Genomic DNA, 25966 nt, shown 5'->3' on the forward strand with positions numbered 1-25966 from the left:
GCCACGTTGGATTTGGTCTTTCACACTTTGAAAGATTTGCGAAAGTAAGTAATTTGTGGGTCATTTTAATATTATTATATTATTTTTATAAAAAAAAACTACTTTAAGTCTATAATAAATTATAGCCACAATCTTCACATGAATATTCAATATTTGTTTCTACTAGTATATATGATTTCAAAATTATTTTAGAGATCATTGTATCAACTTTATAAAATCAATTTTTTGTTAGGTTGTTTATTTATTAATGAATCGTATTTTTTTTTAAATAAACCTTTGTTTATTGACTTCTGGAGAAGTATCTATTTACGTTGTGTAGTGTATATATATATATATATATATATATATATATATATATATATATATATATATATATATATATATATATATATATATATATATATATATACTTAATTGTTTGTATCACTAAATAATTGTATTTTATGTTAATTTGTTACTAAATAATTATTAATTATTAATATTTAAGAATATATACATAAATTTTATTAAAAATATATAAAATAGTTGTTGATGTCCAGTGAACCCTATTTTAAAAGAGTGTTGATATTTCATTGATACGGATGATTATTGCAAAATTGATATGGCAACTTTGAAAGAGTGACATTGTACATGTGTGGATCTAAGTTATTAGAATGATAATGTCGCAAAAGTTTTAAGTTTTATTATAACTTCACGATTGGAGATGCTCTCGGTATAAAAATTACCGGAAAAAACTTTAATCATCATCATCATTTCAAAAGAGATCGCAAGAAACAAACATCAACATAATTACCAAACATGCAGATGAAGGGAGTGAATAAAGACATGCGTCGAAGTTCAAACTACTTCAGAAAGAGGGCTAACTCACTTTAATTAAATCAAATCTCTTTGTTGTAATCTGCTTTTTGTTTCATTGTTTTGCTTGTCAAAAAATCTAAATCACCAACTGTGAGTAAAATCTATCAATGTCTAAAAAGATAAAAACCCAGATAAATGAAATGTCAATGAATTGATGGAAATCTTTCTGCTCTTTTTCCAATTCCAATTGCAGCACATCCCAATATGTGGTTTCCCCTACTTACCCACGTTTAATTAACAAAAAAGATGACAAAGATAAAAACTTTAATCGATAAACAAGATGTTGAGTAAAAAAAAAACTTTTATCAACACACAAAAAACCGTAATTAACCAAAATCAATAAACATATGCAGAGTATAGAATCACATAAGCATTTCCCCAATAAAATTCAACAAAACAAACATCAGTACACATGAAACTCGATTTCTTTATCAATCAAAATCAACAAAAATGGAGAAAGTGAGTCAAAGAACTCACCAGGGTCGTAGTCGAGCACACAATGCAGAAAAATAGTGGCGTTCTAAATAGTAATAGCAGCAGCATCATTGAGTTTAGGGTTAATCGCAAAAACTTTCATTGAGTTTAGGGTTAATCACAGCAGCGTTCATGGGGTCGATGTGTAGAGGTTGGAGCGTCAAAATTTTGGAGTCGTTCACAATGAAATTCTAAGGGTCCACAGTTCCGTAGTAAATTTAGGATATGTGGTGGAGATCTGAATACCAACTTGGATCGTGATATCACTTTCCGAACTGATATTTCTAGGCACATAAAACGTAAGTCAATATGCTAAAGGATTCTGTGAAAATATATGATGAAAAACGAGAACTTAAGATCGTAACCCTCTTCTGTAGAGAAAGAGCCGTTTATATATTAAACAAGATTACGGTTTCATTAGGGTTGGGCCGTCATTAGTTGCTTTGAAAGCATGTAATGTTAATCCGGATTAGGGGACCCCAGCCAGAGGCTCTGCCCCTTGGACCCCGCTAGGGGCGCTGCCCCTTTAGAAACCCCGAACCCGGGGGTGCTGCCCCCGAAGCCCCGACTAGTCGTCGAACCGGCTTCTGACTCGATCTTATACATGTGTGCACTCCACACAACCCCGTACATATATTAGAGTACAAATCATGAAGCCCCTTAGCTCACATGTTGGTTCCAGTTACTTAAAATAACATGGTGACACTAAAATCACCAACAGCTCCTTACCCAAAAAATATGATATATCACTTCGCTACATCAGTATTGGTCAGTCTTAGGCTGGAGGTAACGATGCCATAGAAACTCCACTTCCTGCTACGTAAAGTTTAAAGTATGATACTTATTACTTTACTACATCAGTATTTACCACAAATGTGTGGTTCTTTGCCCACCTAAGGCCTTCCGATATGGAGGCATATTCACACGTCTTAATCTTATGTGGATCCTATGTGGAGGAGTTTCCACTAATGAACACCACCCCAAGACCTAGTGGTGTCTTGTGGAGTGGGTGCGGAAGGTCGCGGAGGTGTTTGAGCTTGATTGTGTCTATCTCTCTCTCTCTCTCTCTCTCTCTCTCTCTCTCTCTCTCTTCTTTTTCTCTCTTGTTCACTACAAGTCAACTAGTTAACACCACCCCCAAAGCTAGTAGGTATGTGGTGGAATGGGTTTCTTGATGATGTGGCATGTCTCTCACGCGTATCCATACCGGATAGCCTAAGAGCCGAAGGTGTGTGGGAAGCAGTGCGCATCCTTTATAGGGCCAGGAGGGGTTGTGTCCCTCCCCCCCCCCCCCCCTTCACCTTGAATTTTACGTAAGCTTAATTTTCAGATTTATAGGCCCAATAATGTGAGTGTTGGGTTGTGGCCCATCCTAATCCAATGTTCGTTTGTCAAGTCTGATCCAAGAGAGATAGAGAAGCAATCATTCCATCGACCATCATTGAATCGTGAATCGACTAACCTGTAAAGATTCCGCCCTAATCCCCCAGACCCCATCCTCGATTCTTCGCTAATCGCTATTCGCTAATCACTAAATCGAAGTTGTCGGTTCCGCCATTCACCACCGTCACTTACTGCAGTGTTGTTGTTGTTGAGCTGTGACAGAAGTGAAGAAAATCATGTAATCAGTCAATTCAGGTATGCTCCCTCCTGTTCGGCAGTCGACACTTCGGCTGTAGTTGTTGGATTCAGTTAATTCACGTAATCAATCAGGGATTCTCTCTTTTTTAATTTCTATTGTTGTACTTGTTTAGTTATTGGATACTTGGAATTAGAAAGTTGGAATTGTTCAGGAGCCTATTTGTTTTGTTGCTTTTGTCTTATTCTCTAGAATGAACAGATATGAATATTTCCTCTATATTTGATTGTTGTTGGAATTTTAGGAATCAACTAATTACACATTGTTAAATATTCTCTTCTTGGTTCAACTAATTAGTGATGAGTGATGAGAATTGTTTATTTGCTTATGTTAATCTAATATGTGGTATAAGCTAAAGGGCAGAATGGCTAATTAACTGATTTTGAATGAATTGTTTTTTATTTTGATTTTTATAGATACAATCATGGGAAATATAAAAACCAGTCATTCTTTTTTCAAAAGAAAGGTTGATAATGAAGAAATTTGTGATGAAAATCAAGAGATTAAACATCACAAAGCTTCAACAAGTGAACCACAACTGCAAGAACATGAAAATTAACAAGATAATGATATTCTGAAGCTACACAATCAAATCCTGATGGGGTGGATCTTAAGCAACTAGAAAGAGCCCGCTATACTTAAACAAATGTGGGATTATCCGGTTAATTTAAGGGAAGAAATAAGATGCGCTTATATGACTTTAGGACCTTTCCAAATACGTCTTAAAAAGTATCATGCTAAAGGTTCAAAGAAACATCCTCATAGATTCCAATATTCTTGGTTCAACATTTTCCCTAATTGGTTAGAATATTCTCCAACAGCACATGCATCCTATTGTTTTATTTCTTTTAAATTTAACGATAAACCAAGTGTGTGTCATGGTTATGATGCATTTACTCTTAAACTAATGTAACATATATATTATATTACTGTTACGTACAGTTAAAGGATTTGACAATTGGAAAAAAGTTAATGATGGGAAAAATGGTGCATTCTTGAAGCACATTCGCTATTCACAACAAAGAAATAATGTTGCATTCGCTGAAAACTTGATGAACCAAGAATCACACATTGAAAATATTATAGTGAAGCAAAATGAAGCGCAAATATTAAAGAATCGTTTACGAGTAAAAGCTTCGATTGACACGGCTCGTTGGTTGACATTTCAAGTGTGTGCTTTACGAGGACATGATGAATCTCCTAATTTCCAAAATTGTGGTAATTTTTTGCAACTACTAAAACTTCTAGCATCTTATAATGATGAAGTTGCAAATGTTATATTAGAGAAAGCTCTTTATAATTGAAACTATACTTCTGGAGAAATTCAAAAAGAAATTCTTAGTATTATTGCAAATAAAGTTAGAAAGCATATTCATAGTGAAGTGGGTGATTCATACGTTTGTGTCATGGTTGATGAGTCGCGGGATGAGTTTAAAAAAGAGCAAATTGAGATATTTTGAGATTTGTTGATGTAGAAGGGATCATACGAGAAAGCTTCTTGGATTTGGTTCAAGTTAGGGTAACCTTATCATTAACCCTGAAAACAAATATGAGGAGACAACTTTTGCACTATCAGTTTGATGTTAGTAAAATATGTGGCCAAGGTTATGATGGTGCTAGTAATATGAGAGGGGAATGGAACGGATTACAAGCACTTGTTCTTAAGGATTGTCCTTATGCATATAGTCCATTTCTTTACTCATAGATTACAACTAGCCTTGGTAGCTGCTTCAAGGGAAATTATTCCTGTCACCAATTTTTCACAAACTTAATTTTTTTAATTAATGTAGTGTGTGCTTCCAGTAAGTGTCATGATGAGTTACAAAAGGCAAAGGCAACTAAGATTGAACAATTATTGGAACTAGGTGAAATCGAATCAGGTAAAAGATTGAATTAAGTTGGGACATTAAGAAGATTTGATGATACACGTTGGGGTTCTCATTTTCGTTCCATTTGCAGTTTGCTTAACATGTTTGATTGTTGTAACACCCCGATTCTCAGGTATCTATGTTATGTAATAATTTGCTTGTTTTCAAGGCCTACTTGACGAGTTGGTTGCCCTACTCGTCGAGTAGCAGCGGGTTGGGTCGCACGTTTAAGTGACCTACTCGCCGAGTCCAATAAGGGACTCAACGAGTAGGAGTTGGAGGATGAAACCCTAAACCTCGGTGTTTGGCACCCTATTTAAAGGATCATTGGCCTCCCCCGTACTGCCCCTTGTCCCTCTCAAACCCTAAATCGTGTGTGTGTTCCTTTGGTGTGTTCAAGCTTGGAGGGAGAACTTTAAAAAAGGAAACACTTGGGGAAACAAGGAAATCAAGGCCTGGAACTCGTGGGGAGCTAAGAGATTCATCAGTTGTCACTCTTTGGAAGGTATTAAGTTGTTCCTTTAGCTCATCCCTTTTTTAACCTCCTTTGGATGAGTATTATGAAAGGCTCCCTATGTTTAAGATATGATCTGAAGTTGTAACTTCAGATCTAGACTCCCTTTGACCTCTAGATCCATAAAGTCATCAGCTTTGCCTAGCAGGAGCCTTCCCTCAAGTGTGAGACTTCACTGCAAGCTTAGTTTTTCCATTTAAGAGTCTTAAAGCCTTGCATGCACGTAAAGTTTGCAACTTTATGTGATAATTGATGGGTTTTGGTCATAAGACATCCTATGTGCTCATACAAACCCTAATGCTTGGATCTAGGTTTCTCTATTGTACATGCTTTGAATCCAAGACTATGAACCCTAATTCTAGCATATGGAAATCAGAATTCACATGTAAATAGGTTTAAGAACATACCTTGATTGTTATATAGCAATAACAATCCAATTCCTCCTTGAATTGACCTTGGAAAGCTGAGAGTCACAAGTGTCACTCCTCTAATGGCTTACAAACACCATAAGCAAGTGGAGAAGGTATAAAGAGAGAGGAGGGAGGTAGGAATTCATCCTTAGGACCTCTTGGGAAGGGTTAGACGAATTCCTAAGCCCTAGGGGGTTTATTAAGGTTTTAGTCCTTATCCTTATCTAGTTGCTTATCCACCAAGCAACCATAAGATAAGTCCTAGAAACCCTTATCCTAGTCGAATTCTAAGGGATTTACACCTCAAATTCGTTCACCATATATATAAGATAATCCTTACCTTATTTTGTAACTATCACATAATTACAATTCAGCCCCTCTAGTTTAATTAATTACACTTGATCACAAAATTAATTCTTAATTAATTATTAACCAATATTAATTAAACAAATATGATTTCTCCTTTAATATATTATTCTTATAACATATTAATAAATCATAATAACCTCTCTCTATTTATTTCTCCAATCAAGTTGCTTTGGTGAAGGCAACCCAAAAGAACCATGCACCATCGGGTCAAGTACATACCAAAATAGTTATGGACTTAGACACTAATCCAATAGTCTCCTACTTGGATAAGTTTAACAACTATTCTGCGTATGACTTCAGATCCTGATCTGAAATCGTAGCTTTCCAAATCCGCTGTCAACTCTGATCATATCAAATACGCGTGTCCTTAGATAAGGGATCATATATTCCTCCATTCTAGATATCATATGAGATATGATTTCAAATCATTCTCTTTGTACTACTTCTCGATTTCTGATTTATGACGACTGACCAATTGAACAAATCAAATTAGCCCTAGCCCGGCCGAGCATTTACGTTTGTCATCACTAAACCATGGAGGGGCCCAAAGATATCGCTTTTATTCTACTTTGAATAAAAGGAACGGATAAACTTTGATACAATGCTCGCTTGCACTCACGCACCGAATTACACACAACAATATGTTTTATAACACCAAGTTACTAGTGCGTTTACATATTATCAATGTGCAACCGATTTGCAAGATACAACTCACACATCTCGGTTTCAAGAATATAAGATGTTATCGTCTCACCAATCACTCGTGATACAATTCATTGAGTGATCCAAGTGAGCGTGGGTTTGATCCAATGCTCAAATCATATTTATAAGCACTCATGAACGTTGCAGCAAACATTTGCTTATGTCTAATACTCTTTTAGACAATCCACACACCAATTCACGACAGTCTTCATTCATATCTACTTCCAACATATGAATGACTGTGGCCCGTTCGAATAATTCGATTATTCTTAATAAACTCAATTATTCTGGAAGTCAAAACATGCAAAGTGAAACACAAGAATAATACTAATCCCATATGGCCTCAAACCTTTGAGTATAAATAAAACACCTTTTATTTATCACCATATTGATTACTCATTATTTGTCGTTTCGGTTAATCAACTTCTTACTTGAATTCCAACACTTGTCTCATGCTCCCAGCATGCACACAATGTTTACCTATGGTTCTTACTTTGTGAAATAGATCAATTGAACACATTTCCAATCTTTCTCATTTTACAACTCCAAATCCTTTTTCCATAAGTGTAAGAATATCAATTCTTGATACTTATAGAATATGCTAGATTCTAACACTTTATGCAATGATCCTTTCGTAATGTCACTGCACCAAAGTCACAAAGACTATTGCCAATGATATTACAAAGTCCTCTATCGGAGATTGTTACAAGACAATTCCTTAGATATGATGTCTCTCTTTCAAAGTACATTCCTTTGAACATCCTTTTGCATAATAGTTTCTAATCTAGACATAGATTTTCAATATTTACTTCCTAATATAGATACATTTCCATATTTTCCATATGACAACTTATTTTTAATAGAATCTTATCTATTCCTAATAATGTTGATATGGTCCATCTAATATGAGAACATTTCCATATCTTCCAATACTATACTTCCAACTACTCACAAGCGACCAATCCTCGTCGAACTTTGGATTGTCCTTTGATAGTTGTTTAATTATCTTAGTCAAAACCAATTCTTGTCCCTTTTCCCTCTAAATGCGCTAGAAATTTGGAAAATTTTAGAATGGTTAAACATTAAAGCATTTTCAATTGATCCTATACCCGAAGCGTATGGGACACGACGCATAATGTTTTATTTGCTATGTTCTCAAAATTCGAATTGTGAAGAGGAATGCCGTAATCATAATCGAAATTTTAAGAACACACTATGTACTTTTGACTAAATTTTATTAACATTCCACAACCTAAGCCTTTAGATTTGAAATGAAGCATAATATTCTCTCCCTTAATTATAGCAAAACAACTTTTCAACTCTTACAACTTTGCAAAGTATGACTTTTGTTTTCTATAATTAATATTGCCAACTTTGCAATACGTGCCTTAATAATCATACAATCATAACATTTATGCTCCCACTATCATGATGATTATTATAAAACATAACACTTATGCTCCCACTAGCTTCGACATGTATTCATAAACATCTTGACTTTCAAAAATCAATACTTATTGAATTTTTTAAGTTGATGTTTCTAATACTTAATGCTTTGATAATCTTTTATCAAGACTTTTTGAACTTATACACCTTTGCCTTCGATAGTTCATATGTGTGTCTAAACACTTAAGACTAATTGCCAAACCTCACAATTCAAATTATGGAAAGGGATACCGTAACCATAATTGAATTCGAGAATGCAATTTTACAATCACTATCTTCTTAAAATCTTTCTTAGTGAAAGCATTTCCTCACAATCATTTTCATGAAGGAGGAAATCTTATGACACTTAGATTTGAGCGGTGTATGTGTTCTTATCCATGTGAATTTGTTAAAACCAAAGTTTACGACAAATTCAAACTTATATGGACCGAACTTTCTTAATCTTGATTTCTTGCCTTTATGGTAGCACAGCTGCCCACCACGTTTTCCAAGTAGTTAAGCAGCTCACCTTTTCCTATCAATGTACCTTTCATTGATCAAGGTGTCTTGCCTTTTATACGTTCAAAATGAGAACTCACAGAACTCACATGCATAATTAACTCAATTGGAACAGCACCGAAACAAAATAATGTCAACACGATAGGTTGTAAACCTCAACTCGTGTGCTAGCGATGATTGATAAGGTTTATTTGATTTGTTCTTGAAACCTTTCAAGACCATTAAGACTCCCACTGACTCCTTGACATATAAGATTCTTTTGTCAATAACCATTTCTTGACAAAAAAATATTCAAGAGTTAGTGTAGCTTTTATCAAAACACTTCATAAATTGGTCCAAGTTGTTCTTTGTCTTATTCAAGACATCACAACTTTCCACATTTTATGAATGTTATAAACCTTTAAAACTTTTCACTCATTGCCACAATCTTAACTTTAAGACTTGTTTTGGAACGAAGTATGATTGACTTATTGATTTAACCATTTCTTCAATTCTTGATTCCTCTTCTTAGACATACAATTGTACTAAGACTCACTTAGAGGATCAATTGAGATATGGTTCTTAATCATTAAGACCTATCATAAATCATAAAAGCTACTCTCCCTTCTTCTTAGAACGGAGAAACTTTTATCTTTCTGCCTACTTGACTCTTCTTATTCGTTCTGCTGTTGATTTAAACATTTTCAATCAATTCAGAATTACACTTAATCTTATAAGTATAATCATATTTACTAAACCTTTAGTAAATTATGACGAATATCTTGTTACTCTTATGGTGGATTTTGATCAACACACAACTTTGTGTACTCGATCTCCTAGTCCTTCACTTGACTCTTTGTCAATGAATTAGTCTAATTTCCAAATACGAAATTTCTCATTCATCGTGTAACCAAGTTGCATGATTCCAAGTTTCTGTCCAATTGAAACTTGGGCGATGAGAAACTCTCCCTATTTGGTAAATTCTCGATTTTTCCATAAACACCATAAATGAGAATCATATCCATTTGTTGTAGAAATATGCAAACACCAATTTTCATAATGATTTCATTGCAAGGAAATAAACAAACAAATAAGTCAAACGAAAATTTATTTTATTTATAAAAGCAGCGGAAAGCATTTGTCCTTGCAAAATCCATTGAAAACTATGTATTTCAAAAGAAAATTTCTAACAACTCTATCATAACTATCTAAGCTCAAAATCTAATCTTCAAGTCCATGCGATCAAGATCCATTCCTTGTGAATAGATTCTTCTTGCTCTTTCACCAAGCTTCCTTTCTTTTCACCGATCCTGAAAAACATTTATATGCAGTCTTATCACATTATGTATTAAGAATCAATGAATAGGAACTTAATTGAGTTAGATAGTGGATTTTACCTGAAGCGCAGCCATACTCTTTGACTCTCCTATCTTCTGGACTCTTCAGGCTCTTTGGGCAGACTTGTATCCAACGCCCTTTCTTTTGGCAGCAAACGCAGGTCGGTTCTCCTAGAACGTCCTCGGAAGTATGGTCGGTTGACTCTCCCAACAAATACGCTCCATTGCTTCGCCAAATCATTTCTGATTCAGCAGCAATGAGCATGTAAGTTAGGTCAATGAGGTTGTTGTCATGATCCATCATATAATACTTTCTTTTGAACTCATTATATGATTCTGGAAGTGACTGCAAAACCCAATTCACAGCCAACTCATTCGGGAATGACACACCCAACATTATCAACCTATTAATGTGTGATTTCATTCCTAGAACGTGGGCACACACGGGCTTACCATCTTCATGTTTCATTTCCAATAGGGCTTTAGTGATGTTGAACCTTTCAATTCTTCGATCTTGTGGGTTAGGGAGAACAATTGGAGGAGGTAGAGGAAGTGAAGCATGATTTCTTGTTCCTCGATCGAATCGTGGAATACCATCTTCATGTGGAATGCTTGTTCCACGGGATTTGAGAAGATCATAGTTGTCGAACTTTGACATCTACAAAACGGGAGAAAACGAATTCAAGTTAGTTGATAGATTGAGTCCTTAGTAAATCACCCAAATGAGATACTAAGGCTAGGACCCAACATAATATTCTACAACTCGGGAGAGGGATGTCGTAACCCTAATTGCAAAACATTTGAAGGTAAGTGAATGACGATTCACTAATTTCCACCAAGAAAAACGAAAAAGAAATTAAAGTTTTAAATCTATGAAAACTCCTAGATCCTTTGAGATTCATTGAACTTTCAATGGCATGTTTAAATCTCGATATGCCCCTCTCGTTTGTGACTGGGATGCTGAGGATCACAAAGCGGGTGTGAATAACCATGCAAACTTACATGGTGCCCTCACATGTTACAGTCACCTATTCGATGTGCCGGTAAACCACACACGCTCCACCGAACTGTGACAAACATTGAGTCACCCTTTGCAACCTTTGCTTAGAACCAATTAGTGTGCCGGTAAACCACACACGCTCCACTAACGTCTTCGCAAGGGCACAAAGTGTAATTTCATGGAATTGCATCAATTCACTTTTGCCTAAGTAACTAAGATTGGGAATTTTATGAAAACATTTAGTTACTTTGATAATTCATTATACTTATAATGGAAGGTTTCGTCCTATCCTACCCGTTCGGCTAACGACCCTCCACTAGTCAAGAGTGCGGTGGGTAAGAGTGGATACCCATTCAATCGCCATTTTATAGGCAATTTCCTTAAACACCCCTTACAGACTAGCTTCGTGAATGAGGCCTACTAACGGTAAGACTGACTTTTACTCATACATATATATAATGTTAGACTTTTAATGTTATATATAGTATAGGGTGTATTTTTATACTTTTAAAATACTAGATGGTCTAATTATACTTTTAATTCAATTAAATTGTAAACCTAAACTTTTATGGATTTATTAAACTTCTTTTAATTATACACCTTAATTAATTAATAAAACCATAAGGGTGTGATTTGAACTTTTTCAAAACTATACTAGAGTTTTAGAATTTAACATTCCTAATTAAACTTTTAATCAACTTTTAAATTCCAAAACTTGAGGGCAAGTTTTGAAACATTTCAAACCATAAGGGTTTAGAATTTAAATATGCATCAAAATTATACTATTTAATCAAAATTTAAATTCCAAAACTTGAGGGCAAGTTTTGAAACCTTTTTTCAAAACATTAGGGTTTCAACTATTTAAATTTCAAAACAACAAAACTTTTGGGGTTCAAATTTAAACTATAAAACATAAAGGCCAAATATGAAACTTTTTACAACAACAAGGATCAAATAATTCAAATTAACATTTAATCACATAATTATCCATATTTAATGATTTCTTGCAAAATAATTTATCAATTTACTTAAAATAATTAATCAATTATCTTATAAGGAAACAATTATCTTATTAATTGATAAATATCTTCAATTAGATTAAAAATATAGTCAAATATATCATATAATCGGATTAATATTAATCTAACATATAAGGTAATTATCCCAATGCAAAAACAGCAAGAAATCCCGAGATAAGCACTGTCTGACGCACCGACTCGCCGAGTCACCCTCTGGAACTCGCCGAGTAGGGCTGACTCGCCGAGTCCAAGAGTGACTCGCCAAGTCAGGTCGAACAGTGAGGCCAAAACACGATTTTCATTTACATCAAGCATCAATACAATAGAATAGAAACCAATCATGGCTCTGATACCACTGATGGGTTTTGGTCATAAGACATCCTATGTGCTCATACAAACCCTAATGCTTGGATCTAGGTTTCTCTATTGTACGTGCTTTGAATCCAAGACTATGAACCCTAATTCTAGCATATGAAAATCAATATTAACATGTAAATAGGTTTAAGAACATACCTTGATTGTTATATAGCAATAACAATCCAATTCCTCCTTGAATTGACCTTGGAAAGCTGAGAGTCACAAGTGTCACTCCTCTAATGGCTTACAAACACCATAAGCAAGTGGAGAAGGTATAAAGAGAGAGGAGGGAGGTAGGAATTCGTCCTTAGGACCTCTTGGGAAGGGTTAGACGAATTCCTAAGCCCTAGGGGGTTTATTAAGGTTTTAGTCCTTATCCTTATCTAGTTGCTTGTCCACCAAGCAACCATAAGATAAGTCCTAGAAACCCTTATCCTAGTCGAATTCTAAGGGATTTACACCTCAAATTCGTTCACCATATATATAAGATAATCCTTACCTTATTTTGTAACTATCACATAATTACAATTCAACCCCTCTAGTTTAATTAATTACACTTGATCACAAAATTAATTCTTAATTAATTATTGACCAATATTAATTAAACAAATATGATTTCTCCTTTAATATATTATTCTTATAACATAGTAATAAATCATAATAACCTCTCTCTCTATTTATTTCTCCAATCAAGTTGCTTTGGTGAAGGCAACCCAAAAGGACCATGCACCATCGGGTCAAGTACATACCAAAATAGTTATGGACTTAGACACTAATCCAACAATAATCATGCCCAAGAAGCTTGGATCTGTAATCTGGAACCTTGCCATGGCTTAAAAAGCATCTGCATGGATAAAGATCTGCAAGGACTCGGCGAGTTGGATGAACAACTCGACGAGTCCGTTAAAGATGGCCTTGAACTCGACGAGTGGATGAACAACTCGGCGAGTCAGTTAAAGATTGCCTTAAACTCGGCGAGTCGTTCGTGGACTCGGCGAGTCGGCTAGGGTTTCTACTAAAAGTCTTGGACACGTATGAACTCGGTGAGTTAAAGGGGAACTCGACTAGCCAATCAAGGATTTCACGACTTCTCGAGTTCAGGAAGGACTCGACAAGTTGGTGATCTGCACTCGACGAGTCAAGTCAACATGGACTGTTGACTTTGACTATGGACTTTGACTTGGACCCAAGCATTGACCAGTTGACTTCTGAGGGTATTCTGGTAATTTGGAGATTTATAAAAAAGGGGTTACGTATCTGTAGGTGGTGGAGTTCGTGTTGGATCCGGGAGTTGAGTTTTCCAGTTCAGACGACAGTTGCAAGGTGAGTTATCCTCACTATATCGACACGGTCTACGGCACCAAGGCCGGCCCTTATCGGATGGAAATCCGGGTAGTTGTTGTTATGTGATTCCTTTGCTATGTTTGCATCCTGGTAGTTAGGATGGTATGTGTTAGAGACCCGGCTAATGTCGATACCCGGGATATAAGGTAATGTTATGCTAGTGACCGGTTAGATCGGAATCCTGGTTAGGATATTGATATGCTATGTGATCTGTTAGACTGTTTGTCTGGTTGAGGATTGTAGATGATTATATGTTATGTGCACATGTTTGTTGGTTTGGGGAAAGGGTTGAGGCAGGTCCTGCTGTGTGCAGTAGGCCAAGACACCCTAGGCGGACCGGGTAGACTGCAGGCCTGGGCCGGGAAAAATCTAGTCAGGTCGAAGGCCCAACGAGCGGTCCGGATAGGCTGAAGGCCCGAGGAGGGCGGTCCAGACGTGCCGAGGGCTTAGAGAGCGGTCCAGATAGACTGAGGACCAGGATTCGGTCCAGTCAGACTGATGGCTCATTACGCATGATGTATTGTTCGCTACTATGTTTACATGATATAATACAGTTATATCCGTATGGCATTGGTATTTTAGGGGTAATTCACTAAGCTCTTGGGCTTACAGTTTCAGTTCATTGTTTCAGGTACCTCAGGTGATCGCGGCAAGGCGAAGGCATGATCGTACCGCTCCTCCGACTATGTTTATGTTTCTGGGAATACTCTGATAAAAATGTATTTTGAAAACAAAGTTGTAATGTTTTGATGAACTTGACATGTTTTGAAAGTTTCAATTCGTTCAAAATTTTTGGGTGTTACAAGTTGGTATCAGAGCCTTGGTTCGAGTGAATTGGAGGAACACTCGTGTGAATCCAGTCTCAAATCAAGGAAAGATTTTCAAAATAATTTTAATGGTTTTCAAGATAAATAAAGGAGGATGCAGGGCGTACGATCAGCCAGAGCCAGGTAGTAGACCCCAAAATACCATACGAGTTATCTGATTATGTGATATGATAGAACAGCATGCTAGTACTAGGCTAGGGATCTTCAGGAATTGCATTATAGAATTGCTTGGTTATATGATGCCTTATAGCCAAGGGTTTTCCTTATATGAAATTAACATCATTACTGTAGTTGCTTAGTGTATGCATCACGACTGTACATAATTAAGATCTTATAGCCTGGGAATGTTTGGTAGGCTTTATTTCCTGTTCCTTGTCTGGTTGTGGGCTTAGAGTAGGACCGAGTATTCGAAAGTCTATAGGGTCCAGCTTTATGTATGGTTGGCATACACAAGGGCTCCAGGGTTGGTGGAAGTTTCATGGATGGATAGGTTGTTTGGGATGAGTCTGCCGACTACGAGATGTTTAGCCTTCCTCTAGGAGTGAGCCCTGAGTGGTCGCTATGATTATGTATATTGTTGGGGCGTTGTGATGATACTTGGGACAAATATGGGTAGGTGTGGAAGGTAGTATGGGCCCGTACTACTGAAAGCACAGGACCCATACGCGTAGCAAGTGAGTCATAATCCCTAGGGTTAGTAGGGAGTTGGTTACCAGTTATGTATATGGATTATCTGATACGTTGTGTTATGTTTCAGAATGGTGATGACCAGGCACTTTGTGATTGGATCCGGTTCGGGATCAGGATCAGGAGAAGGAGAGGGAGAGGGAGGACAGGGGGCGCCGACAGCGCCCGAGACTATCGGCCAAATGAGGCCAGATGAGATGGATGAAAGGATCCGGGAGATCCTGCATGATGAGGTTGCTGCTTTGTTCCGGGTCGAGTTGCCAAAGATGTTCGGGTCTATTAAGACCGATATGGTGGAGTATTTTGATGATCGCTACACAGCCCTCACCGAGGCGGCTGCCGTGGCAGCTACAACAACTGTATCGGCGGCAGGGGCGGGAGCCAGTCGGACTTTTCAGTATCGGGACTTCGACAACACGAAGCCCCCTACTTTTGATGGGACCCAGGACCCCATCAAAGCGATGAGGTGGATGTCGGACGTGGAGGGATGTTTCTTCACATGCGTGTGACCTACTGACCAGAAGGTCAGATGTGTCCTGAACTTGCTAAGGACCGGGGCAAAGGACTGGTGGAGATTGATGACTGTGTCGTTTTCAGACGAGCAGAGAGTTGTTATTACTTGGGAGCAATTCAGGGATATGTTCCACGCTCGCTACCTTCCTCGAGTCGAGCGGGAGCGGTTATCTCAGGAGTTTCTGGAGTTGAGACAGGATCGGGAGACGGTGACGGAGATCACTCGTATGTTCACTGAGAGGGCGATGTTCTGCCCGGAGTTTGCTTCTGAGAAAGCTCAGATGACTCGTTATCTGAGCATGCTCAAGACGAATATTCGACAGTTCGTGGCGACTCAGCATTGTGATACGCTTCTGGAGTTGCAGGAGGCCGCCAGGCGGCGGGAGCTTGAGATTGAGTTACAGCTGAGAGAGCAGGGTCGGGCCCCAGCACAGACACAGCCGGCGCTAAAGCGGTCTAAGACCGCTGATTCCAGGACAGGGGGACATCAGATCCGCACTTGTGGCAAGTGCGGAAAGGGACACGCGGGGGTTTGTAAGTCCGGTAGCGGATGCCGCAAATGCGGCCAGGAGGGGCATTTTACGAGGGATTGTCGTCAGACGACCCCAGTTCAGGATATGAGGATCTGCTACCACTGTCATCAGGTTAGTCACGTGAACACCAACTGTCCACAGCTTGCAGCCAGGCCGGCACAGTCTCCAGCTCCGGCTACGTTGAGGATTACCGATGGGAGGCAGGGTAGGGCAGAGCCCCCGAAGGCTCAGGGGCGCGCCTTTCAGCTTACAGCCGAGGAGGCCAAGGCAGCACCGGACGTGGTTGCGGGTATGTTTCTGTCCTTTATCTCATTTACTATATCTGTCGTATGCTTATCTGCTGTACCTGTGATTAGGTACGTTTTTAGTGAACTCTATGCCTGCTTTGGCCTTATTTGACTCGGGGGCGAGTCGATCCTTCGTATCTCAGTCATTTAGTAGGGATTTCAGTGCGCCAATGAGCGAGTTAGAGTGTCCGTTGCAAATGTCTATTGCCAACGAACACGGGGTTTTTGCTTCTTCAGTTTATCGGGTGTGACTTGGAGATTTTCGGGGTGTCCTTTCCAATAGATTTGATCCCGATTCCCATGGGGGAGGTATGCATGATTGTGGGCATGGATTGGCTCAGTCGGTTCGGTGCTATGATTGATTGCGAGGGCTAGCGAGTGGTAGTTCGAACCCCAAGAGGGGGAGAACCGATTGTATATGGCGAGGGCACCAGAGTGGGATCAGGGTTTTGTTCAGCTGCCAGGGCACGACAGTACATTCATCACGGGTGTACAGGTTATCTAGCGTATGTGGTAGATACGCGAGTCAGGGATCAGATTTCGGTTTTTGATGTACCGATGGTCAGGGAGTTCGCAGATGTATTTCCAGAGGAGTTACCAGGGATACCTCCGGAGAGGCAGGTCGAGTTCAGGATCGACCTGGTGCCAGGTGCGGCCCCTATTGCTAAGGCGTCATACCGATTGGCACCACCAGAGATGCAGGAGTTGTCGTCGCAGCTACAGGAACTGTTGGGGAAGCAGTTCATTCGACCTAGCAGTTCTCCATGGGGAGCACCGATACTTTTCGTCCGGAAGAAGGATGGTTCGCACCGTATGTGTATCGATTACCGGGAGTTGAATAAGTTGACGGTGAAGAACCGTTACCCACTCCTAAGGATAGACGATCTTTTCGATCAGTTACAGGGCGCATCTTGGTTTCCAAGATAGACTTGACGTCTGGGTATCATCGGGTCAGGGTCAGAAAGATGGACGTGGAGAAGACCGCGTTTCGAACCCGTTATGGACATTACGAGTGCGTGGTGATGTCGTTTGGGCTCACCAACACGCCAACAGTGTTCATGGACCTGATGAATCGGGTCTGTAGACCGATGCTTGATCGCTCGGTCATAGTATTTATAGATGATATCTTGGTGTATTCCAAGACCCGAGAGCAGCATGAGGAGCATCTATGAGAGTTGTTGGGAGTTCTGAGACGGGAACGGATGTACGCCAAGTTCTCGAAGTGTGAGTTTTGGTTACGAGAGGTCCAGTTCTTCGGACATCTCGTTAACCAGGAGGGGATTTTGGTCGACCCGGCCAAAATCGAGGCGGTTATGCAGTGGGAGATTCTGAAATCTCCGTCGGATATTAAGAGCTTCCTGAGATTGGCAGGGTACTACCGGAGGTTCATACGGGATTTCTCCAAGATTGCAGTGCCCCTCACTCGTCTGACGAGGAAGGGGGTGGATTTCCGGTGGGGTCCCGAGCAGCAGAGGGCGTTTGAGACCCTCCGTCAGTGTTTGCGCGAGGCACCAGTATTGACAGTCCCGGAGGGAGTTGAGGATTTTGTGGTGTTCTGTGATGCATCCATCACAGGTTTAGGGGCAGTCCTCATGCAGAAAGGACGAGTGATAGCCTACACATCGCGGCAGCTGAAGCCGCATGAGTCGAGATACCCTACGCATGACTTGGAATTGGGGGTGGTGGTGTGCGCCCTCAAGATATGGAGACATTACCTCTATGGGGTCCGCTGTACCATTTACATGGATCACAAGAGCTTGAGACATATCATGGATCAGCTAAACCTGAACATGAGGCAGCGCAGGTGGCTGGATGTAGTCAAGGATTACGATTGTGAGATCCTTTACCACCCCGATAATGCGAATGTGGTTGCGGACGCTTTGATTCGCAAGTCAGCTGGGTCTTCCACCCCCGCTGTATGTATGAGGATAGCAGTGGATTCTCCGCTTGTGAGCTTGATCAGAGATGCCTAGGTAGAGGGCATGCGACCGGAGAATTGGAAGCTAGAGAGAATCAGGGGTGAGAATACCTGGTTCATACAGGATAGTCGGGGACTATTGACCCGATGCGGTCGGGTTTGGGTTCCGATGTCTGGTGGAGTTAGGCAGATGGTTATGGAGGAGGCTCATAAGTCTCATTTCTCTATTCACCTGGGGACCACCAAGATGTATTGAGACTTGAGTTTGTGTTACTGGTGGCCGTGCATGAAGCAAGAGATCGCTTGGTACGTCGAGGGGTGCTTGACATGTAGGATGGTCAAGGCCGAGCATCAGAGGCCGCATGGAAAGCTGCAGCCCCTAAAGATTCCCATGTGGAAATGGGAACAAATCATGATGGATTTTATTACCAAGTTGTCGAGGATGGCAAGGGGGTTTGATGCTATATGGGTCGTCGTGAATCGACTGACCAAGAGCGCTCACTTCTTGGCTATACGGGAGAGCTCATCGGCCGAGAAATTGGCCGAATTATATGTTCACGACATCGTGTCTCGCCATGGGATTCCTGTCTCCATTGTCTCTGATCGGGATGTCAGGTTTACCTCCCGCTTCTGGAAAAAGTTTCACGAGGAGCTGGGCACGCGGTTGCACTTCAGCACAGCATTCCACCCGCAGACAGACGACCAAAGCGAGCGGACTATTCAGACCCTCGAAGACATGTTGAGGGCATGTGTCATTGATTTCGAGGGGGAGTTGGGATTCTCACCTACCGCTTGCGGAGTTCACCTACAACAACAACTATCATTCTAGCCTTGGCGCCCCGCCATTCGAGCTGTTGTACGGGCGGAGATGTCGCACCCCGGTCTGTTGGGGTGAAGTTGGACACAGAGTGATGGGTAGTACGGAGGTAGTCTTGCAGACTACCGAAAAGATCCAGCAGGTTAGACAGCGTTTGCAGACCGATCAGAGTCGGCAGAAGAGTTATGCAGACAAACGCCAATCTGAGTTGGAATTTCAAGTGGGTGACATGGTACTCCTGAAGGTCTCGCCCTGGAAAGGCGTGATCCGTTTTAGGAAGAGGGGAAAATCGGGTCCCCGATATATTGGGCCGTTCAAGATCATTGCCAGGGTTGGCAAGGTGGCTTACAAGCTAGAGCTGCCGGAGAAGCTTAGTCGAATACATAGCACTTTCCACGTTTCGCAGCTGAGAAAGTGCGTCATGGATTAGGAGGTGGTGGTATCGCTGGATGATATTCGGGTCGATGAGCGCCTGAATTATGTGGAGAGGCCCATGGCCGTACTAGAGAGAAAGATGAAGATTCTAAGGAACAAGGAGATACCTTTGGTGAAGGTACAGTGGGAGCACCGGAAGGGGTCCGAATGGACGTGGGAGCCAGAGGCAGAGATGTTGGAGCATTATCCGGGACTGTTCACCGCAGCAGACTTCGAGGACGAAGTGTAGTTCAAGTGGGGGAGAATTGTAACGCCCTAATTCTTAGGTATCGATGTTATATAAGAATTTTCTTGTTTTCAAGGCTACTCGATGAGTTGGTTGCCCTACTTGTCGAGTAGCAACGGGTTGGGTCGCACGTTTAAGTGACCTACTCGCCGAGTCCAATAAGGGACTCGACGAGTAGGAGCTGGAGGATGAAACCCTAAACCTCGGGGTTTGGCACCCTATTTAAAGGATCATTGGCCTCCCCCAGCCTCCCCCTTACTGCCCCTTGTCACTCTCAAACCCTAAATTGTGTGTGTGTTCCTTTGGTATGTTCAAGCTTGGAGGGAGAACTTTGGAGAAGGAAACACTTGGGGAAACAAGGAAATCAAGGCCAGGAACTCGTGGGGAGCTAAGAGATTCATCAGTTGTCACTCTTTGGAAGGTATTAAGTTGTTCCTTTAGCTCATCCCACTTTCAACCTCCTTTAGATGAGTATTATGAAAGGCTCCCTATGTTTAAGATAAGATCTGAAGTTGTAACTTCAGATCTGGACTCCCTTTGACCTCTAGATCCATAAAGTCATCAGCTTTGCCTAGCAGGAGCCTTCTTTCAAGTGTGAGACTTCATTGCATGCTTAGTTTTTCCATTTAAGAGTCTTAAAGCCTTGCATGCACGTAAAGTTTGCAACTTTACGTGATAATCATGCCCTAGAAGCTTGGATCTGTAATTTGGAACCTTGCCATGGCTTAAAAATCATCTGCATGGATAAAGATCTGCAAGGACTCGGTGAGTTGGATGAACAACTCGGCGAGTCCGTTGAAGATGGCCTTGAACTCGATGAGTGGATGAACAACTCGGCGAGTCAGTTAAAGATTGCCTTAAACTCGACGAGTCGGCTAGGGTTTCTCCTAAAAGTCTTGGACACGTATGAACTCGGCGAGTTAAAGAGGAACTCGACGAGCCAATCAAGGATTTCACGACTTCTCGAGTTCAGGAAGGACTCGACGAGTTGGTGATCTGCACTCGACGAGTCAAGTCAACATGGACTGTTGACTTTGACTATGGACTTTGACTTGGACCCAAGCATTGACCAGTTGACTTCTGAGGGTATTCTGGTAATTTGGAGATTTATAAAAAGGGGTTAAGTATCTGTAGGTGGTGGAGTTCATGTTGGATCCGGGAGTTGAGTTTTCCAGTTCAGAAGACAGTTGCAAGGTGAGTTATCCTCACTATATCGACACGGTCTACGGCACCAAGGCCGGCCCTTATCGGATGGAAATCCGAGTAGTTGTTGTTATGTGATTGCTTTGCTATGTTTGCATCCTGGTAGTTAGGATGGTATGTGTTAGAGACCCGGCTAAGGTCGATACCCGGGATATAAGGTAATGTTATGCTAGTGACTGGTTAGATCGGAATCCAGGTTAGGATATTGATATGCTATGTGATCTGTTAGACTGTTTGTCTAGTTGAGGATTGTAGATGATTATATGTTATGTGCACATGTTTGTTGGTTTGGGGAAAGGGTTGAGGTAGGTCCTGCTGTGTGCAGTAGGCCAAGACACCCTAGGCGGACCGGGTAGACTACAGGCCCGGGCCGGGCAAATCTAGTCAGGTCGAAGGCCCAACGAGCGGTCCGGATAGGCTGAAGGCCCGAGGAGGGCGGTCCAGACGTTCCGAGGGCTCAGAGAGCGATCCAGATAGACTGAGGACCGGGATTCGGTCCAGTCAGACGGATGGCTCATTACGCATGATGTATTGTTCGCTACTATGTTTACATGATATAATACGGTTATATCCGTATGGCATTGGTATTTTAGGGGTAATTCACTAAGCTCTTGGGCTTACAGTTTCAATTCATTGTTTCAGGTACCTCAGGTGATCGCGGCAAGGTGAAGGCATGATCGTACTGCTCCTCCGACTATGTTTATGTTTCTGGGAATACTTTGATAAAAATGTATTTTGAAAACAAATTTGTAATGTTTTGATGAACTTGACATGTTTTGAAAGTTTAAATTCGTTCGAAATTTTTGGGTGTTACATTTGATTGTACTCGTATTGTTCTCCAGGGAATAATTGATGACATTAGAGTTTTGGCTTTAGACTGTTCTCACGACGTGAGACATGGGGTCTCACGACGTGAGGGTTGAATGACCCTATAACATCCCATCTCTAACAACCAAAACTTTTCATTTTATTAAGGTAAAAAATTCCCAATTTATTAATTCATTTAAGGATGTCAAAAATTCCCGTGGGGCTCCGTCCCGTTTGGGGTAAATTTTTTAAAAAAAATTGGGGGCGGGGACGGGGTCGGGGGCAAGGTGTAACATCCCGAAATTCAGGTAAAGCTATTTAACTCTTCCCTTTTGTCAAGCTGTCAAGATTAGTCCTTTGAGTGAGTTCTTGTAGCAAATGAGTACGCTGGGTGTACTGGGGAGTACGTTGCGCGTACTCATGCCCTTATTTTGGACGCGGAATTGCCTGGGTACGTTGGGCGTACCCAGGGTTACGCTGGGCGTAGCAAGCCCAGATGCAAACCCTAATATTTGTTTTGTGCACTATATAAGGGATGCTAAGGCTCATTTCTCAGCCTCCATATCAGAGAGTGAAACCCTAAGAGAGCCTCCCATCTTCCTTAGCTTGAGTGTGAGTGTTTTGGAGCTAAAAGTGCCTTGATGTGTTGGTGAAGAAGAAGGAGATGAGCTTGTGGTGGCTAGGGCTTGAAGTGCAAGTTTGGATCTGAGATCTTCAGAGGAAGGAGCTTCATCTAGAGGTATAAAGTTCAAAACTTTCCTATTTATTTGGTTTGATGTTGTATGGACCATTTCTAGGGTTAAAAGTCCCAAAGGTGGAGACTTTATGAGTGCAATGGACTCCATGGACCTAGATCTGTCCCATTTCAGTGATATTTGTGTTATAGAGCCATAAAAATCCCAACTTGGTCGTTGTTATGGGATCATGCTTAAGTTATGAGCTTTCTAGGGTTGGAAATGGAATGTTATGAGTGTCAGTGACTTGTCCAGCCATGCAAAGGCTTAAAGTCACCAACTTTATGGATTAAGAGGCTTAGAAATGGTCAAATCTAGAAGTTGGACGTGTGTCTTAACTGTTTAAGACCTCAAGAGCTTAAGAGTCTGAAACTGGGAGTTACGCGGGGCATAATCCTAGTAAGCGCGGAGTAAGGGGTCGCGTACCCCGTTTCTGTGAAGACGCCAAGTACACCCAGCGTACATGTTTGGTACGCGTAGCGTAACCCGGAGAGTTGACTTTTGTTGACTTTTAGGGTTTGGTCAACTTTAGGGTCTTTGAGCCATGAGAGGGGTAAAATGGTCTTTTACCCTTCTGAGAGTACTAAGAGAGGGAATAGTCTAGCCTTGAGAGATGTATTGATTAAGAGTTTTTATTTCATATGATTAGGCGGAGGCTAGACCAGATTTTTACAGAGTTCGAGATTACCGAGTTACCCGAGGTGAGTCTTCTCACTATACTTTACCTAGAGTGGAAATTAGAGTTATGTGACAGAGTATTTGTATGTTTTTTCATGATGAGATTTCTATGTGATTCATGTTATGTATGTTACAGAGTTACAGAGTTAGGATCGGAAGGTCCACAGAGTTAGGGCCAGAGGGTCCACAGAGTTATGGGACTGGAGGGTCCCACTAAGACACATTGACTAGAGGGTCAAACAGATTTATAGCCTCGAGTGGCTAATATGTGTAGTGTGTGGTATTTTGGGGAACTCACTAAGCATTTATGCTTACAGTGTTGTGTTATGTGTTTCAGGTACCAGTGAGGATCGCGGGAAGGCGCCGGCTTGATCAGTACACACACAAGGAGTTTTTAGATATTATGATTTTGGGATGTGATGTTATGGATTGTTATGTGATACAATGATATTTTTATAACAATTATGAATGAAAGTGTGTTTTTAAAATGTGAAAAATTATTTGAAAATTTGGGTGTTACACAAGGTTAACCCCCGTTTTAATTTCGGGGGCGGGGATAGGCAATCCCGTCCCGAAACCCCCATGGGGACCCCGTTAATAAATTACACATATTAATTATATAAATATAATAAACTATAACATGATTTTGAGCTTTCAAAATTCATTTATAAAAATAAAAATAAAAATAAAAATAAAAATAAAAAAAACATGTTTTTAAATTGTTAGTATAATGTTTTTATGATGTCATAACTTTTTTATTTTTAACATGTAAAATTCTACTATAAATAATTATTTGTTACCTAAAAAATAGTTTCTTTTAGCGTAAACAACAACTTCTTTTAGCCAAAAAAAGGCAGCCTAAAATCAATCGGGGGCGGGGGTAATAAAGGGGATTCAGGGCGGGGGTATGAAGGCTGAACATTTCGGAGGCGGGGGCGGGGGCGGGAACTAGGAAATTTGGGGGGCGGGGCGGGGGATGCACTCCCCGTCCCGTTTGCCCTCGTTGACATCCCTAAATCCATTATTTAAGAAAATCATTTATTTCAAATTTCATTTATTAAAAATCAGAGTATTGTAGAAAACGCGAAATCTACTATGTTGCTGATGAGTGTGTACAGTCCCGCCTTCGCCTTCCCCCAATCACCGATGATACCTGAAACCATAAACAGTTGGGTAAAACTACAGCTTAGTGGGTTTCCCCCAAAATACCACCACATAAACATAATAACAAACAGCATGCATATAGAGCCTTCAGCTTGACTGGAACGCCGCATTCGCCTACAAACTATCTAGAACGCTCACAAAACCTTCAGCATGACTGGAATGTCGCACCAGCCTACAGACTATCTGGAACGCTCACAGAACCTTCAGCATGAATAGAACGTCACACCGGTCTACAGACTATCTGGAACACTCATAGAACCTTCAACATGATTGGAACACCTCACCGAGCCTTCAACCTATCTGTACCGTTCTATGGCCTTTGGCCTGACTATTACGCCTCTCAGGCCTACAGTTTATCCATGACGCCCTGGGTCTCCTTAGCCTTCAGTCTACACTATTCCACCTCAACTCACCACCACCACATGTCGACATGCAAACAAACAAGGATCAAGCAGACATATAAAATAGGCAAACATCAATTATACAGCTCACTCCCATGAACTAATCCTCTCACAATACACAGTCTTACTACTAGCTAACCTCCATGAAATGCATAACCATAAGTAGCCAGAGCTAAGATAGTCATCCGAACAGATGACCCTACTCTAGAGCCACGACCAAACGAGGAACGGGCAAGAGAGCCTAGACCAAGAGTTCTCAGGTTATCCTACATAACTATAAACAGTCCCTAGGGCACTCCACCCGATGATAACTAGCAAGTACAAATAACATACCAATCCGACAGTACAATAAATCATAGCCACATCCTACATACCAGGATGCCGATCTATCAGATCACTACCACATAACAACGTACTTAATATCGGAATATAGATCTAGCAGATCACTACAACATAGCAGCATACTCGACACTAGAATACAGATGCAACATATCACTACAGCCTATCAGGATACTCGATACCAGAACACAGATCCAACAAATCACTATAGCCTATCAGCATACTCGATACCAGAATACAGATCACTACAACCTATCAGCATACTCGATACCAAAATACAGATCAGACAGATCACTACAGCCTATCAGCATACTTGATACCAGAATACAGATCTAACATATCACTACAGCACAGTTTCATACTAAGTGGCAACAATCTAAGAAATGTTTGGCCGTACATAATCAGAGGTGAGATAACCACCCGGGAAGATGATCCTACCCTAGAACCACAACCAAACGAGGAACAGGTAAGATAACCTAGATCAAGAGTCCTCAGTCTATCATACGTGACCATACACAGTCCTTATGGCATCCATCTACTAAAAAATAACCAAAGACTAGTGGGTCAGCGTTGTTGCCTTCGA

At 40.7% G+C, this 25966-nt stretch overlaps 1 protein-coding gene across 1 annotated transcript in view; it reads left to right on the forward strand.

The window, feature by feature from the left end:
- The first annotated feature begins 3270 nt into the window (after window positions 1–3270).
- Window positions 3271–25966, forward strand: part of LOC128126981 (uncharacterized) — a 30748-nt gene continuing 8052 nt past the window's right edge. Inside the window, exons 1-5 of the mRNA XM_052765154.1 lie at window positions 3271–3316; window positions 3388–3498; window positions 3914–4189; window positions 4447–4641; window positions 4762–4851. Of these exons, the coding sequence (XP_052621114.1) occupies window positions 3271–3316; window positions 3388–3498; window positions 3914–4189; window positions 4447–4641; window positions 4762–4851 (718 nt within the window). The remainder of the gene's footprint in view (window positions 3317–3387; window positions 3499–3913; window positions 4190–4446; window positions 4642–4761; window positions 4852–25966) is intronic.

The sequence above is a fragment of the Lactuca sativa genome, chromosome 1 (genome assembly GCF_002870075.4).
Source record: "Lactuca sativa cultivar Salinas chromosome 1, Lsat_Salinas_v11, whole genome shotgun sequence".
Taxonomy (NCBI): domain Eukaryota; kingdom Viridiplantae; phylum Streptophyta; class Magnoliopsida; order Asterales; family Asteraceae; genus Lactuca; species Lactuca sativa.